The sequence below is a fragment of the Pteropus medius genome, unplaced genomic scaffold, assembly GCF_902729225.1.
Source record: "Pteropus medius unplaced genomic scaffold, Ma_sr-lr_union100, whole genome shotgun sequence".
Taxonomy (NCBI): domain Eukaryota; kingdom Metazoa; phylum Chordata; class Mammalia; order Chiroptera; family Pteropodidae; genus Pteropus; species Pteropus medius.
This window is the reverse complement of record NW_024354503.1, coordinates 3601968-3620017: the sequence shown is the minus strand read 5'-3', so window position 1 is coordinate 3620017 and position 18050 is coordinate 3601968. Positions and strand designations below refer to the sequence as shown.

Genomic DNA, 18050 nt, shown 5'->3' with positions numbered 1-18050 from the left:
TACTTATGTATACATGCATACACATATACATACATACAATTATGGACATGCTCTGCTGTCCTAATACAATCTGAGCTATAAAACTTGTAAAAATAGAAATGTAAATCAGATAGGAAATAAAATAGAACAAACATGGTTATTGAAATTAACTTAGGATGGTGCAACATAAATGTTAGGGAGTGTTGGTACCCTGACCCTATAGATGATCTTCCCAGTCTTTTATTCAGCAAATATTTAATGAACAGCAAAGCTCAAAAGCTGGGCTCTGTGTCAGCCACTGTGGAGGGGTCGCACATGCCTATTCTGAGCTCGCTCACTCTCGAGCTATCCCGTCCCTGCCCATGGGAGCACCCTGTTCCAGCCAGACTAGGAACACACATGCGTGGGTAACCTAGCTGTCTGAACTTCGTATTCAATTGTTAGCACGTTAACTGTTCTTCTCTCCCTGAGTTCCATGAGGGCTGGCGCTTCCTCTTGTTCACTGTCTCTCTAGAACTTGTGACAGTGGCTGATGCAATGCCCAATAAGTATTTACAACTGCACACATGATCAAGGCAGAATGTGGAACCCAGAAACCCGTGATCTCTAAGAATGTGACGGCCAATCCTATTATTCAGTGATATCTTAACACCAGCGATAATTAGGATACCATTACTGCCTAACTAAATGACCTAAACTCCTTTTTAAGCCTTATTTTTGAGACAAAGTATTGCAATGGAAACTACAAATATAATTGAAGGTAAATAAAGAAAGCTTTTTCATTTCAAAATCTTGTAAGATATTTGAAAATCTCTAAATGTTACATATACTGTGGGGAGGTCTGAGGACCCAGTGCTAGTCCATGAACTTTGCTACCAGTCTACAACAAGGTTCAGTACAGAAACTGAAAGTATCTAGAAACGTTTTAGCAAGTTTATATTGCTGACATTCTTACTGCATTTTATAAAAGCATCAGTCTGCGATAATTTGGAGGAAAAATCTGGTCCTCCACCGATAAGTCTGACATGCATTCATCTATAGTTTATCCAAAAATGCATTAAAAAGTTATAAAAATATTAATTACCAGACTGGCAAAATTTTTAAATTCTGAAAATATCAAGTATTGGTGATGCTGTGAAGCGATGAGAGTTCTTATACATGGCTGGTAGAAATATAATCAGATACAACTTTAGAGACTGTTTGACAGTATCGGCTAAGATTGAAGTGCAACCTTACCCGCCAGCAACATCAGTCCTAGTTACAGACCCAGGGGAGAACTCACCCACACATACACAGGATACTACAGAATAAGCATCACTGGTGCAAGAGCAACGTATCAAAAATAACCTAAGTGTCTAAAACAGAATGGGTAAATAAATGATGGCATATTCTTAAAATAGGATACTATATAGCAAGTGAAACCGAATATATATTTGAACATGGATTAATCTTATAGATATGAGAAAAAAATAATTTATACAATTATGCCATTTATATAAAATTTAAAATAACATCAAATACTACGTATTTCATTAGTGTTTTACAGTTTTCGGCATACAGATCCTGCACATATTTTTTAGATTTATATTTAAGTATTTCACAGTAAATGGTAATACTGTTAAAATTTCAATTTCTAAATGTTTACTAATAGTTCTAACAGTTTTATGTAGATGCCTTTCTAAATAAACAATCATATCGACTGCATAGAGAAATAATTTTAAATACTACATGTACATACACGGAGTATTAGACTGAATCAGAAGAAATGCCAATATTTGACCATTTTGGCAAATCTCAAACATTCCTACAAATTTCATATGTTCCAATTTCATATGTTTCGACCCAATAAAAAAAGTTGCATGGGAACTGATAAACCCTGATTTCAGGATAATGGTTACCTCTGGGGGAGACCCAGTGGGTTCAACTGTAACAGTAAAATTCTATTTGCTAAACTGGGCGGGCACATGGGTTTTCTTTATATTAGTCTTTATTCCTGCGGCATAACCTAAAAATCCACTGCCCCCTTTCTGAAAGCCTGGGAGGGTGCCTTCACGCAGGGAAATAAGCAAACTTGGAAGCAATGCACTTGTCTTACCCGCGTTCCTTGCCAAAGCAGAGGCCAAGACAAGGACGGACGGACACACACACACACACACACACGGAACTTGTTTTGGAAAGTGACCCTACAGGACAAGAATGCAAACAGTGAAACAGGGAAGGAGGAAAAGCCAGTCCTTCCATCCAGGCTGTTATCCAGCTGGTCACCTGTGGGAAACAGGCTTGACCTGCTAGGAGCCCTCTGAGGAGCCAGTGAGAACAAGCTTGAGTGTCAGAAGAGGGGGCAGATATTCACCGGCTTTAGCCTCCCACTGGTCAAGGGCTGCCCTGTGGGATGTGAACTCTCTCACGCTTCCATGTCTGCACATGCATCACTCAGCCTGAGCAATTTCACACAGGCAGCAGAGGGATGCTGAAACAAACAGCGAGACATCCACAGTGCAGCAGAGGCCAGCTGCTAAGAGGTTGCACCTGTGCACAGCGAGGCGCTCCAGCGACTGCTGGTGTGAAACGCTGGACCAGGAGGATGTCAAGTGGGGCAAAAGAGGTGTCCAGTACATACATATTACACACTCAATATAAGTAAGCATGTATGTCATATGTACATATATATATGTACATATAAAAGCATATTACTTGTTTAAAATATATTTGTATACATATTATAGATAAAAAAAGCACATTACAAAGAATAACTCAAGAAAAACAGGTTCTTCTTTTTGCATTGTTCTATTGTGGTAAAATATACAAAACACAAAATCTGCCATTAAACCATTTTTAAGTGTACGATTCAGTGGCATTAGGTATATTCATACTGTTGTGCATCACTACTATCCTTCTCCAGAACTTTTTCATCATCACAAACTGAAACTCTGTACCCATTAAACTATAACTTCCCATTCCCACCTAACTCCAGCCCCTGGCAACCACCGTTCTACTTTGTCTCTATGAATCTGACTATTCTAGGCATCTCATGTCAATATTTGTCCTCTTGTGTCTGGCTTATTTCACTCAGCATAATGTCTTTCAAGGTTCATCCATGTTGTAGCATGTATCAGAATTTCATTCACTTTTAAGGCTAAATAATATTCCACTGTATGTATATATTGCATTTTGTTTATTCCTCCATCTATCAATGGACATTTGGGTGGTTTTCACCTTTTGGCTATTGTGAATTACACTGTTATGAACATTTGGGCACAAAAATCTGTTTGAGTCCCTTCAATTTTCATGTATATACCTAGGAGCAGAATTGCTGGATCATATGGTAATTTTATGCTTAATTTTTTTTTTTTGAGAAACTGCCATACTGTTTTCCACAGCTGCCACACCACTTTACATTCTCAGCAGCAATGCACAGAGTTCCAATTTCTCCACGTGCTTGTCGACACCTGTTTTCTGTTTTTATGATAATGGTCGTCCTAATGGGTATGAAGTGGTATCTCATTGTGATTCTCATTTAAATTTCCCTAATTATTAGTGATGCTGGGCATATTTTGTGCTTATTGGTGATTTATGTATCTCCTTTAGAGAAATGCCTATTTAAGTCCTTTGCCCATTTTTTCAATTGGGTTTTTATTTTGTTTTTGAGTTTCAGTTCTTTCATATATTCTGGATATTAATCCCTATATGACTTGAAAATATTTTCTCCCATTCTGTAGGTTGCCTTTTCACTCTGTTGATAGTGACCTCCGATGCATACATATTTAATTCTGATGAAGTCCAATTTTTTTTTTCTATTGTTGCCTGTACTTCTGGTGCCATGCCCAAGAAATTATTGCCAAATCTCATGTCAAAAAGCTCTCCTCCTAGGTTTTCCATGGCTGTTATAGTTTTAACTCTTACATTTAGGTATCTGATCCATTTTGAATTAATTTTTGTATATGGCATAAGGTGAGGGGCCAACTTCATTCTTTTGCATGTGACTATTTGGTTTTCCCAGAATAATTTGTTGAAAGAACTATCCTCTCCCTATGGAATGGTCTGGGCATCCTCATTTAAAATCATTTGATCATACAGGCAAGGGTTCATTTCTGAGGTTTCTGTTCTACTCCACTAGTCAATATGTCTGTCTTTATGCCAGTATCACACTGGCTTTTTATTGAGATATAACTGACATGAAAGTGTCACAGTGTTTTGACCACTGTAGCTTTGTATTAAGTTTTGAAATCAGGACATGTAAGTCTTCCAACTTTGTTCTTTTTCAAGATTGTTTTTGCTATTTGGGGTGTCCTGAGATTCCATTATGACTTTAGGATGAGTTTTTCTATTTCTGCAAGAAATATTGATTGTAATTTTGATAGGAACTGACTTTGTAGATCACTTTTGGTAGTACTGACATCTTAACAATATTAAGCCTTCTAGTCCATGGACACAGGATATCTTTCCATTTATTAGTAGTCAGAATGACATTACAGTTTCAATTAAACAAATATTTACTGAAACCTTATTATGTTCTAGGCACTGCTAAAAATACAGTTCACTATAATGGAAGCAGTCTTCCTTTCAATCCCCTTTTTCAATTCTGAAATTTATAAAACAGATCAGTATTCTCAAAAAAGGGTTTACTTCTGGATTGAAGGTTGTGTCAGAAAACACACAATTGATTTAGTCTAAAACCCAGAGAATCAGGGTATTCAGTTAACTTCCAAAGATCATTTAATTTTTTAAAATAATATTTTCTATTCTTTTTTACATGGAGGGTGTAGAACCAAATGCTTAATAGAAAGATTTATATTTTGCATATAATTACGCAGACCACAAAGGAATTTGGGCCACTGTATCTGAGATCATAATTTCAGATGAAATTTCCTGTGTACTACTTAAGCTCACTCAGCTCATAATTCTGTTTCTTCATCACAGCATTGAATCACTAATCCTCAACAACCATCTTACAAAGTCCATTCATTTCACAAACATTTAACACGTGTCACCCTACACCGGGAACTGCAGCAAATGCTAAGTGTCAATGATCAAAAAGCAGGACCAAGAGAGCAATAGGGCTGGTTCATACCCCAACCATCATCATTAGAAAAACAACTCAAATCGAATGTCCTGTGGTGAGTAGGTCACAATAGACAGTTTTAGGGCAGTACTTTGTGGAGGAACTGTAATCCCAAAGCCATATGCATTTCTTTATAATATTGCTTTGCATTAACATTTCGAGTCCACTCAGACACACTGGACCTAAAACAGTAAGAAAAAATGGTCCTATTTCTTACATTATAAAAATCTAACTTGTATTTTGAATACCTCTAGTATTAAAATCAGAAGCCTGCTTAATTTTTCCTAGAAAGTGAAAACTGGGGTTAAAAACAACAAAACAAAATCACAAATAAATAAAATCACAATGGGACAAATCCAAATCTGTTATAGAAAAATTAGGTACCAAACCTGCAGTGCTCCTGATGGAGCTACTGATTAGCTGAGCATATGCATAAAAACCTGTGCTGCTGTAGAAATGTAAATGAAAAGATAAGCCTTTTCCTCCGTTTTTCTTAGAGTTTACTAAATTCCTTCCTTTTTCTCCCCACCTCACACATACTATTTTTCAAGAAACACTAATGAAAATGTACAGCCCAAATCTAGCAATCTAAAGATTCACTTGTACATGAAAATGGTACTTATGTTATTCAGTCTACTATTGAGAAAAGGGTAAAAGCTTGTTCTAACAATTAGAAAGTCATAAAGAAAAAAACCTTCTAAAGTCAGGGAAAAAAACTAAAATTCTTTTGAAAATGAAGCATTTAATTGCAATTACATTTAATATGCTTTGTTTTTTGCACATGTGTATGACCTTCATAAATGGGTTATTCAAGGAGAAATGAAAGCAAAATAAGACACTGACAGAAGAAAAATGTATAGGAAACATCTGATTCTCCCCATTTTATATCCAATTGATGATCCACATATAATTTTATTATATAAACATTTTATATTTTACAGTTTCAGTTATTACCATTAAGGCTTTTATATAAAATTTACTGTGACTAAGAGTTGTATATTACCTGAAGTCCACTGAACTGCTACTAGAATTTCTGCTGATATGATTTCTAATATAATTTTAGGTTAGATATAACCACAAACAGTTTTTTAAATGAAAACCAACAGGAATTCACCACTTTGGCAAGTTAAAAAAGTTTCTAGGCTACAGTTAAAAAAGAAGAGTTGGAACAGATAAGATTTGTGAGGTTTCTTGAATGAATTCTTATATCATTTTAAGATTAAGCTAGTAATACATGTGTTATTAACACATGTGGCTTCTCACAATAACAAATAAACAAGGTTAAAGTAATTATTATATGAAAATTTAGAGCTCTTAAAGTATAAGAAAATTAGTAAGTATGTTTGCAAAAATTCTACATTATGATTGAATTTGGGAAAGGAAATATCATTTGCAAATGGAAAAAAAACCCAAAGGATACAATTGGCAGCTGCATTCCCTCTCCCTTGTTCCACCTCCGGGTCTTTGGCCCCTGCAGGCCGCTCACCGCACCGGCATATACTATCTCCTCACCAGACCCCTGCTTCTAGCTCTCCTTCCACCTCTCTGCCCTTCACGTGTTGTCAGGTGATCTTCCTAATGGGGAATTCTCATTGTCACGCCTTTGCTCAGAAGATTATTCACCATAGACAGGCAAACTCCTGAGCTTTGCGGGATGCTCCATGCCCACCTTTCCAGCCAGATTTCTCTTGACTTTGTGTCTCAACTATGCACCAGCTGCACAGAAGTGCTTGCTACTCCCTGAAGTGGTCCACACTCTCCTGATTCAGCTCTTTTGCTAGTTCTGTTCCCTTTGGCTAGAATTCTCTTTCTATTCCTTGCTAAACTCCTACCTAATTCTCACAGCTCTTCTCCAATGCCATCTCCCTGTAAGGTCTTTTATTCCAGCTGGCATTGACCTTCTCTTTGATACCCCAATGGACTTTCAAGTGTCTCTGAAGGCAAAAGAACTCTACCTTACATCAAATTACTGATCATCACCACTGAAAACTGTCTGAGGCAGAAGCTGTTTAAATTCCTGCTCTATGCCCTGAAGCAACTGGCACAGTGCCTGACCCACTGAAGGCATTGAAATATGTACTGAATCAAACTATATGGAGTTCTGCTCCAAGAAAGTCACTGTGAGGAAAATACTTCAAGTGCATAGATAGAAAATTAAAGGGCTGGTGATAGTATTTTGAGAAAAAGTCTCAGAACATGCAAACTTTATACCAAAGGCAGAAACAGTTTACTTTTGTAGGACTAAGATCTATAGGCTTTTGTGAGGTCATGATGGAAAAATAAACACACAAAACCTCTCTTTCCAGGTAAATAATAAATGAACTAAAGGAGAGTAACCTTTAAGAAATAAGCTTAATCATTTTGCCTCAAACTGTAGAAAGTAAAACAAGAAATGTTAACAATCCTGTTACAGTAAAATCATAAATACCCCTAATGATGTAATTAGCCCCAGAAAAATATTTGAAATAATTCCTTCCTTTGTGCATTTACTCCCAAGTAATAGGAAGCCGAGCAAAAAATCACTAGCTTTCTCTTAACTACAGGCTCAAAAAGAAAAAAAAAAAATGAATGAATGAATGTACTTAATAAGACCTGATTAAGAGTTCACTATAAACCAGTGCTTCTCAAAATATTTGTGGGGAAGGACTGGTTTTTAAACATTTCCTCCGTTGTAGACTGATACTCATAAAATACAATAAAAATGCTGCAGCGATGTCTAAAGGTTGATGAGCACTTTCTATACTTGTCTTTGTCACACACCAGTAATAAACTTTGCCATCTGCTCAGCTCCCACAAATCCACATACATTCAACACGCTACCAAATATAAGGAAAGGTAGGATATGTGCCTACCTTCTGCTCTTGCACCTCAAACACTGCTTCATGGACACTGCAAGCAAAAAGTGAGGTAGGCAGATCACTTAAATCCATCATTTCTTCCAAATCATCTTCATTTTCACCAAAAATCATCTCTTCTTCCTCTTCTTGGTCACTGCTACAGAGATCTGACTGGCTATCATTCCAAGATTTCATAGTGTCCCTCAGCATTATCCCCTAAAAGCAGGTCTTTTCCGTTTTTAAAGTTCTAAGATGTCTACCAGGCATCTACTGTTAAAAAAAAAAAAGGAAAGAAAACAACAGAGTTAAGACTTTGAGGGCCAAATAATGTTCCAATCAATTCTCAAGACAGCAATTCATCGAAGGAAGCAATTTTATTTAGGAAAGGTAAATCAGCGTTCCAATCAACTCATTACAGCTTTCATAAAGGAATTCTACACATTCTAATTTGATTTCCTTAGCATATTTCCTGTAATATAGTTCACTAGCAATGATATAGTACCCAAAAAAGGCCAAAAGTTTTCTAGTAAAATTGGGGTGGGGGGGAAGATAATACAAAATGAGATAACATCAATATGTACACTAGTTTACAAGCAGTAGGAAGGAAAATGGGAACCAGAACTGCCTTCACATATTTGTTTGGGTTTTAGGTCTACAACACTAAAACTTTGACAGCGAAATAAAACCCACGCTGACTCACTCACCATCTGCACCCTGAAATATGGTCTGCGATGAGCTGGTTTTACCTTTCTTAACCAACTTGTTCTTTTTGAATATACCCTTAAAGAATTAAGTTACGCAGTACCAAAAGTACTATACAAAGTTAGTCTTTGTTAATCGTAGAAATATTACAGCAGGCAAAATGACACAGACGACAATCGAAAAGATGTCCTTTTCCCGAACATTTAAAAATCAGTCATTTTAACCCCAAGGCATGGAACTTATAGTGTCCCTCTATTAAAGAATGGAACAGTCTGTCTTATATGGATTATTTATGTGCATGTCTGTCTCCTCCAATGAACTGCGCCCCATACCCACCAAACAGAGTGCCTCAAATACAACATACTTCAAGATGCTGAAACAGAATTCGAGAAACATCAGCCGCAAAAGAATTATGTGATTGTGATTACTATTTATTACCTCAATATTACCCAATTTATCTTTTATTTCAAAGAACACAAGGATGCAAATATATTGCTTACGAAGAGTATGTTACAGAATGTTAATTATAGGATAAAAATAGTGTTTTGTTTTTATTGCTGTTATTCTACTACATCAGTCAGGAAAGACTAATTCTAAAAAGTAAAATCTTTGCTCATTTTTATAAACATTTTCTGAATGCCTATTGCATGCCAGGTATTACTAAGGATATTAGATAAATAAGACATGGTTCCTAGCCTCGTTGAGCTCCCACAAAGCAGGAATTTCTTCTCAACAATGTTAACCACTCCTAAAGGATCTTGTACCATTAACCGGCTCCTATACTTTCAATTTCTCTTTCTCCATCTGTCCCTTTTCCTCAGCAAACATACCTATTCAAGATTTTCCGTCCCCACCGACCAATGTTAAAGAAAATCTTTCTTTCAGATTCTACCTGCCTGTCAGTCTACCTGTCTCTTCTTCCCCTTTACCTACCAACTTCCTGGAAAGAGCAACCTGTATTTGCTGAGTTCACTTCCTCAACTCCAGCCGCTCCTGAATTCAGTGCAGCTGGATTGCACTGCCACTTCCTTTTGGCTGAAGCTGTCCACCCTATGGACACCGATGGTTTCTTCATAGTTAGAACCTAATTTCAGGCCTCGGCTTATCTCCGCAGCAATGGATCCTGCCACCCACCCAGTCACTCTGGGGTGTCCCTGTGCCCCTGCCTTCAGGGGCCCAGTCTTTCCTCGCCAACTGTCTTTGTCACTGGCTCCTCTTTCTCCACTTGCCCTGTGCCCTTTACGACTTCATCTCTTTGAGGTTTCCTCCCCATCTCTTCTTCTTTCTGGGTGGTTTTATCCACACCCAAGCATTTAACTACTTCACCACCAGTGCTTCTCAATTGTTTCCTGCCTCCCTGTGGTGCACATACATAACATGTGTGTATCAGTACTATCTCTCGTTTCATATGATGATTCTTAAGCCAAGAAGGATGTCACCAAAGTTGAGAGGGAAGCCAGGGCAGAATCTTGGGCAATGAAGGGATGGGTAGTTTGGAAAAAGTACATGACCCCAGGAGATTGTTATCTACCCCTAGGTCTTTGCTGCCTATTCACACTGAAAATCTCTACTCTCTAGGATAAGTCAGACTCAACCTCTCTCTCCTGAGTTCTAGGCTTCTATTTTTAGCTTTCTATTGAATAGATCTACTCGGTAGCCCACAGGTACAATTGTTTTAAATTTATTCATTTAATTAGGTTATTGTGCTAGAAATCTTCAATCTGGAAAGTGGCCTGGTGATGGGGGAAATGGTACCTCATTATGGCTTTCACTGGAAGCTTTTCTTCAAGACTAAGTTGCCAGGTAGAGCTCATAGCTCTCATAGCACTTTGTTCATTTCTCTGTCATATACTTATCTTATGACTATTTGTTTATGAATCACTCCTCACTACCAGTGAGTGCTTTCGAATCCCCAGTCCCTGGCAGTTTCTAGCTCACAATATATGCTTAATAAGGTCTGCTGAATGAAAGCAGATAACGATGTGTTTACACCACTGATACGTCAGCACAGACAGAGGAACATTTAATTCTGCATGAGATTAGAGATAGCTTCCCAAAGGAGGTTATGGTGAGACTTAACGGATGAAAAGAATTTCAGCAGGAAAAGAAGGAGGGTGCATTCCAAGCAAAGCCACCAGTTCATGGACAAAGGCAGGAAGACAAGAAGATCAGCATGCACAAAGATCTTGGGGTCTGGTTTAGCCCAAGTGTATAGTGTTTGGTGGGGGTGGCATGAGACAAAGTTAGAAAGGTACAGGTATGGGCCAGGTTGCCTTGAAGACAAGGTTTGAGTTCTGACATAAAAACCAGTCAACCTCAGCATGCCATTGCAGGTTGTTTAGGCAAGGTAATAATATAACCAACCCAATTTAACTTTCAGTCTCACGACAAGTGGATCACCTTTGTTATCTTATAGAGACACTAATGTTTTTAATCTCCCCATCTACTGACCCATTAAAAAGAGGTGAGGAAAATACTGTGCCCTATTTTTTGGAGGCTGGAGAGTTGAGGACTTCTGAATGGCTAGATTTTGAAATCTGAGAAAGTCAAGCTATTTTAGATAAGACTTTTTGTTTGTTTCAAGTTCCTTCTCCCAACCCCTAAAAGGAAAAAAAAAAAAAAAAAATCAGAGCACAGGAAACAATCCTTCACCTGGGTTTAAAAAAAAAATTCTTAGACTGTTACACCTCCATTTCCTGTTTTCTACCTTCATTTGGGGGGTGATATAATTTCAAACAGAAAATTGTAAGAATAGCACAAGGAATTCCTAGATATTCTTTACCCGGACTTACCAATTACTTACATTTTTGCCCATTTTAAAAATCATTCTATTTTTTATTCATATACTTTTTCCCCTGAACCGTGGTCAGATGAGTGTACCTGCCTCCTTTACACCTAAATACTTCAGTGTGTAAAAATAAAATTGTTTTCTAATATAACCCACAGTACAATTATCAAAACTAGGAAATTTAACATTGATATAATACTACTATCTAAATCAGGTCTATATTCAAATTTTGTCAGTTATCCCAATAATGTCCTTTATAGCTACTTTCTCTTCAATTTTTTTAGATTATTGTTAAATTATTTGCCTTTTGTCCCAAGATAGTTCAATAATCTTTACAGTGTTGCTACATTTTCTTCATGTATACATCACTGTATATTTGATACACTTTAAAATAACGGATTGAGTCTATGGCCATGCCACCCTGAACACATCCGATCCTGTCTGATCTTGGAAGCTAAGCAGGGTTGGGCCTGGTTAGTACTTGGATGGGAGACCACCTAGGAAGACTGGGTGCTGTAGGCGTAAAAAAAATATATAAAAATGAAAATAAAAGGATAGATTAATGAAATACCAGAGTAATTGCAAACAAGTGTGAACAGTCTTTGAAGTATATCCCATCAGACCTGTATCAAGCTCCATAATCAGACTTTTCTAGATTTACACTCTGGCTTCCCCAGTACTCTATGTTAGGTAAATTACTTTGCCTTCCTTTTGTTTCCTCAACTACAAAATGGGAATAGTAATAATCATCTTTGGATATTAGAAAGATTAAATGAGAGAATATATGCTAAGTGGTTAGAATAATGTTTTGCATATAGTTGATGCTCAATAATTATTTTTACATAGGCACAATCTACGTCAATGCATTGCTGGGTTGAAAAGAATCCCAAAAACATCAGAACCATTGAGTGCAACTGATATTAAAACAATGAGAAAAATACATACCCAAATGATCTAGTTCCAAGCAACAAAATGGCTACAAAAATAAAACTAACACTTCCTATCATTTCAAGAAAACTTCACTCACAGACCTATCAATGAAACCAGCTCCAGACAACCACTGGCAGAAGTAATATGGCTCCTGTATAACACCATTTAAAGATATAAAAATGGAGAACTAGATGAAAAAGGCCATGGTGCCTATTTTATGGCCCTCACAGAATTTTATGTTGGAATTCAGTGCACACAGTATTGGAGGCATTATCTTTCAGATGATGGTTCTCTTGCTAAAGGCAAGCCATGAGATTTTTTGGATATAGCTTAAGTCAACATTGTCAACCATTTCATCATTATCTGACATTATAAACGCAGTTAGATTTGAATAGAAAGAGAGATAGGATCAAAGTCAGCCAGTGGAAATGACAATCCTAGCACTTGCATAAAGAAATCATAGGGTAGCTCAGCTGGTACTTAAAAAATAGCTTGGTTTTATTAAGGTGAAGGTAAAAAAAACCACAAAAGTATATTGTTTCTATGCTGTTATTACTGGAGTTGTTGCTTCTGCCCCAACTCCTACTATTACAGGGCTAAGCTATCCCTCAGTTTACCAACCAAGGGAAATACTGACTTGCTCAATCACCAGAAAGGGCTGCACCAATATCCTCCAGCTTCTGTAAGCAAAAGCCTGTGCTAATCAGGGTTTAGTATCATCTCCAGTGCAATAGTAGCTGTGGCTGGCTTCTGGCAAATTGTTTCTTCATGGAAACATCAAATGAGTGGAAAACTCCAAGTAGCATGACCATCTGCTGAGCTATAACAAGCCTTGTGACAAAAGGAATCCATCAAGCCAAAACATCAAGCGTGTGGATTTGACTTTGCATTTTCAGTATTTTCAGTTAGGATGACAAAAAGGTAAATTCCTCCTCCTCTAGGATTTTTTAAAAGTAATTTTTCAAAATAGTATGCTTCTCAACTTGGTAAACATTTAAAACACTTCAGCTAGATGCACGCACTGACTAATTTTGGAGGGGTTCAAAGTGCTACTGAACTACATGAAACAAATACTCCATTTCCAGCTCTGCAGTGCCCTGCTGAACAACCTAGGAAAAGTCATCTGGCTTTTTGTTTTCTGTTTGTTCCTTCATATGTAAAATAAGGGAAATATTCACAGATGCTGTTGAACTACTAAATTCCTTTTAAAAACTTCTAAATTTTAAATTGAGACTAAATTTCTTCAAAAATAAAATAAAATAAAACCCTCGGGATTGTCGGTGTGGGGGTTCTGAACAGCTATCACACAAGCCTGTCTTCTACTTCCTCCCCGTTCACTGCGTATAGGTAGAATTTTACTACTTTTTTAGTAACTGGGGTTAAAAAAAATGTTTGGTGCGACTGTAAAGTAAAATAGGTGAAAATTAGATTTTTATGTCTTATATGTTTCAATGATCTATGCCTTCTTTTCATAGGTAATCTAGAATTGGTCCTGTTATAATCACTGAGGGTCTGTGCTCCACCAGGAATAGTGATATTTGTTAGCGTGAGAGAGAACAGAGAAACAGCAAAAATCAACAGTCAGAACATATGAAAATAACAGATTTTAAAGAATTGAAGTAGAGATATAAAGGCTAATGATATTTGTTCTGCTGTGTATAATTCACTTTCCCTCACTACAACTTCGTACATTCTAGGGGGAAAGTAGAGATCCACTGTCTGACCTCCACCTTCTGTGGTTTTTTTTTAGGGTCTAAATAACAAATGCCTACAGCCATGCCACCCTGAACAAGCCTGATCCTGTCTAATCTCAGAAGCTAAGCAGGGTCGGGCCTGGTCAGTACTTGGATGGGAGACCACCTAGGAAGACCAGATGTTGTAGGCGTAAAAAATAAAAAATAAGGGATTGTAAACTGACAAGGTCCTTGTAGTCTGTGAGGTCAACCAAGGGTTGCCTCACCTAAAAATAAATAAATAAATAAATAAATAAATAAACAAATAAATAAATAAATAGATACAAATGACACTGAACTTTAGAGCTTCCATTATTTTACAAGCTTCAGCCTAATGGATTTCCAAATCACGCTATATTTCATCACATTTAAGTCTTTCAACCAACAAATCCTCAAGCAGCATGCAAAATTTGTTCTCATTTGTAACCCTTAAAATCCACGTGTTTAAAAGCTTTACAAATGTTACAATTCAATAGTGAGAAAAATCTTGTTTTCCTGAAAAGCACTGAAATCTCTTCCCAAGCTAAGAGAGAAACTGAATGGTTTGCCAACCATTGGTAAAATGTAAAGCTGACATTTAATGACATGGCTAAAGAAGGTGCTCTCAGTTTTCAGGCTTCATTGTCTTCCTGCATCAGAAGTACATTTCTAAAACACCAATATAAAATCCCCACCGAAAGGTACAAATTTACATGATGCACAAACATCTATATCTTCAGTCTCAATATTGTGTTTCTATAATTTAATATATAGAACCAAAACTAATGAAATAGTCTTAAAATAAATTATTTTAAATCATAGGTAATTACAGCTACAATTAAGTCAGTTGCTTCTCTTATCAAATGCTGTTCTATGAAAAGTTCAAATAACTGTAGTGTGCTAAGTAATTTTTTTTAATAAGGGAAAGCGAATATTTTTGGCTTTGAGCACTACACTAAAACATCACTCCAAATAATCCTAGTTTGTATCTGAAACACGGATCTGAACTGCTCTCTACACTAGACTCCTAATCCCTGAAGGAGATGATCAGATTTTGCACAGAAGCTGGAACGAAGCAACCTGAAAACACAGCACCATTGCTCTACCCGTCCAGGCAGCAGATGGAAGCAGATAGACAAGTTTCAAGAAGTTGGTGAGTAAGTAATGCGATGATTATCCGCGCATCACGAGGAAGGAGGAGCGAGAGAGACAGAGGGGCTTTCAACTTGTTGTGGCTGCCTTTGCTTTATCGATTGCACCTTTCCTGCCTTTAGGAGCAGGTTGGGCCTGTCAGCTTTTCAATCAGCTGTCAGGAGAAAACTGCTGGGGAGGAGAGAACAATTTTCTTGGTTTTGTTTTCCAAGATAATACCCCAGAGCTGCCAGAGAAGACCCTGGGCACGAGAGAGGCAGGACCCTGGAGGCAAGGACGCGGCATCATCTCTCGGGTCTGGGTCACAGGAGCGCCCACCCCTCCCAGGTGTCTGCGGACCGTTTCTTCTCTTTTTCTTTTTTTCTTTCTTTCCTTTCTTTTCTTTCTTTCTTTCTTTCTTTTTTTTTTTTTTTGTTGTTGTTGTTGTTGTTTAACTTTCCGTACCCCGTGCCCACCATCCTCCCCAGCGCTGGTAGCAAACCTTGCTGGGAGAAGCCGGGCGCCAGCCCCACCCAGAGAAGGAGACACTCACCTGCGCGCTTGGCTGCTGCAGGAACGCAGACAGGAAGGCAGGGGAGAGGCCTGAGCAGGCCGGCAGAGCAGCGCGGGAGCCGGGGCGCCGCGAGAAGCCGGGCCTGGGGAGAGGAGCCGGGCGGCGGCCGGGGCAGAGCCGGCGCGGGGAAGCCTCACGGCCACGCCCTCGTCGCGGGCGGGAGCGGCCGCCTCGGCCGGGGAGCGAGCGGCGCCAGGGTCGAGCCGGGCAGCCGGCGTCGCGCGCGCGCGTTCCAGGGCCCGCGCGCTCCCGCCCGCCCCGCCCCCTCCTCCGGCGGAGCGCGCGCGGCGCAGGCGCCCGAGGTCTGCGGCCCGGAGGGGGCGCGCGGGGCCCCGGACACCAGCAGGAAGCGGCCCCGCCCCTGGCGCGCGGGCGTGGGGCAGGGCGGTGTCTGGGCTCGCGCGCTGGGCTGGCGTCGCTGGGCTTTCCCGATGCGGCCAAGGGCATTATTATGCTTACTTTACAAATAAATAGAGCAAGGACTTAGCTGTTCAATGAGTTGTCCAGAGTTACGGTGGTTAGGACTGGCGCTTTCTTTGGCAGATATTATTATTTAATTTATCATTATTTTTTTACAAGGCATCTGGGCCAAACTTTGGGGGGAGACTATGTTTCTTTCCTTAGTTCTCAGAGAGGGAAACAGAGGCACAGAACAAGAAAGGAATTTGTCTTAAGGATGTGCAATTGGAAGAAAATCAGTTCTGATCACCTACCATAGTCCCCTCAGAGTCAAGTGAAGCAAATTGAAGGTCAAAATCAAGGAGGCAGTGTTGTCAGGCATTCAGCACTTGGATCACGGGGGAAGGAAGAAAAATCAAAGTGTATAGAATATATCTAATCTCTGTTAGACTAAAGCTAAGGAAACGGGGTTGGATTTTGGCCGCAATCACTCTTTAACTGTTGATCCTGCATTATCAGAGCGATATGTCTAATGGGTCACCCCCTCTTGCTTCCTGCTCATTGGTTTTGTTGTTTCTGCTGCTTCCAATTTGGCTGCCCCTGCTCCCAACCTTGATCTAACCAAGTTTTTCCGTTTCATTAACTTAACATATTTATTGAGAGCCACTTCTTTTGTGAAGGTCACCCTAAGGACCACAGTAATCTTCTCTAAATTCCTCTAACACAGCAACTTCAGCAAAAATTGAGTTTTTAGGTCAAGAGTTGGGAAATTGCAGCATTCTGTACCCCTGCTTGGGGATCCATAATGCACATTAACACAAATGGCTCTGAGAGGTCCTAAAATAAAAAGGCTGCTTTAGCCTTCACCCAGAGTTTCCCTGAGATATCAGGCCCTGTGCTCTGGGCTTCCAAATCGACCTCTTCAGGGGCTCACAGCTAGAAAAAACAGATAAGCAAACAGCTAATTGTGATACAATTTTATACATGCACTCATAGAGGCATTTTGCAAGTGCTGACAAAGTGGAGGAAGAAGTGAGCAATTCTACCTAGAAAATTAAGGGAAGGCTTTGCAGTTAAGGATATTAGAGGATGTTGGAGTAGGAATTTTCTACATGGAAAATATGAGAAAGACCATTCCATAGAAATAATGGTGTATTTAGAGACATAAGATATACCTTTGTGTTGGTCTTTGGCGTAAGTATTAAATATTGTCCAAGTCTTTTTTTCCCACCTGCAATACACCATTCAAACTGGGTTAAGCAACAGTGAAATTCGTTGACTCATGTAACAGAAAAGTCATGGACTTCAGGCATGGCTGGATCCAGGGGCTTAAACTGCGACATCAGGATTTAGTCTGTTCTCCATATCCTGATCCTGTTTTTTTTTTGTTGACTTTTCATTCTCAAGATGCCTTTCCCAATGAGATGGCAGAATGGCTGCTTATACCCTTACCAGCAGAAAGAGTTTCTTTTCCTTAGTGCTTTCAATAAAAGTCCTGGGACTGCTGCTTGTTGGTTTAACTTGGGTTACTTGTGTATTACTAAACCACTCTCTTGAGAAGGGGCATGACATATCTGACAGGCCAGAGCTGGGTCATGAGTTCACCTCTGGAACTAGGGTGAAGTCAGTAACTCTCAAATCTCATGGACTAAGAACTAGGGAGAGGTGGCTTCCTGTGCAAGGTATTTTCTGTTGATCCCCTCAGACCTACTCTCCACCCTTTTCCTTCCTGATTTGTGCCTCAGAAGGCTGACCAGCACGGACTGCCTCAGTGGGTTTCTTATCCTCTGGCTTACAATTGAATTTATCCAATAGAGTACATCTGGAGGAAATCAGAGAGTAGGAGGAGGATGAAGTAAGGGTGTTATTCTGTAATCCCTTCTGTTCTAGGTCCCTGCAGTTTGGCTATGTACACCTACCGAGGCTTCTGTCAAGT

At 39.1% G+C, this 18050-nt stretch overlaps 1 protein-coding gene, 1 non-coding gene and 1 pseudogene across 3 annotated transcripts in view; 2 read left to right on the top strand and 1 right to left on the bottom strand.

Annotated features, from left to right (window-relative positions):
- The window catches only part of RCAN3 (RCAN family member 3), a 34614-nt gene extending 18695 nt beyond the window's left edge, over positions 1–15919 (bottom strand). The window contains exons 1-2 of one of the 2 annotated variants that reach the window (XM_039854689.1): positions 15695–15919; positions 7894–8145 (exon numbers count right to left, since the gene is read on the bottom strand). In XM_039854689.1, coding sequence (XP_039710623.1) covers positions 7894–8088 — 195 coding nt within the window. In that variant the 5' untranslated portion in view covers positions 8089–8145; positions 15695–15919. Of the gene's footprint in view, positions 1–7893; positions 8149–15694 lie in introns of both variants that reach the window. The other variant, XM_039854688.1, reaches the window with a different exon arrangement.
- On the top strand, positions 11772–11890 carry LOC120596457 (5S ribosomal RNA). The gene has a single exon (XR_005651153.1). It is a non-coding gene; the product is annotated as a 5S ribosomal RNA (ribosomal RNA).
- On the top strand, positions 14065–14183 carry LOC120596365 (uncharacterized; annotated as a pseudogene).
- Positions 15920–18050: the final 2131 nt, after the last annotated feature.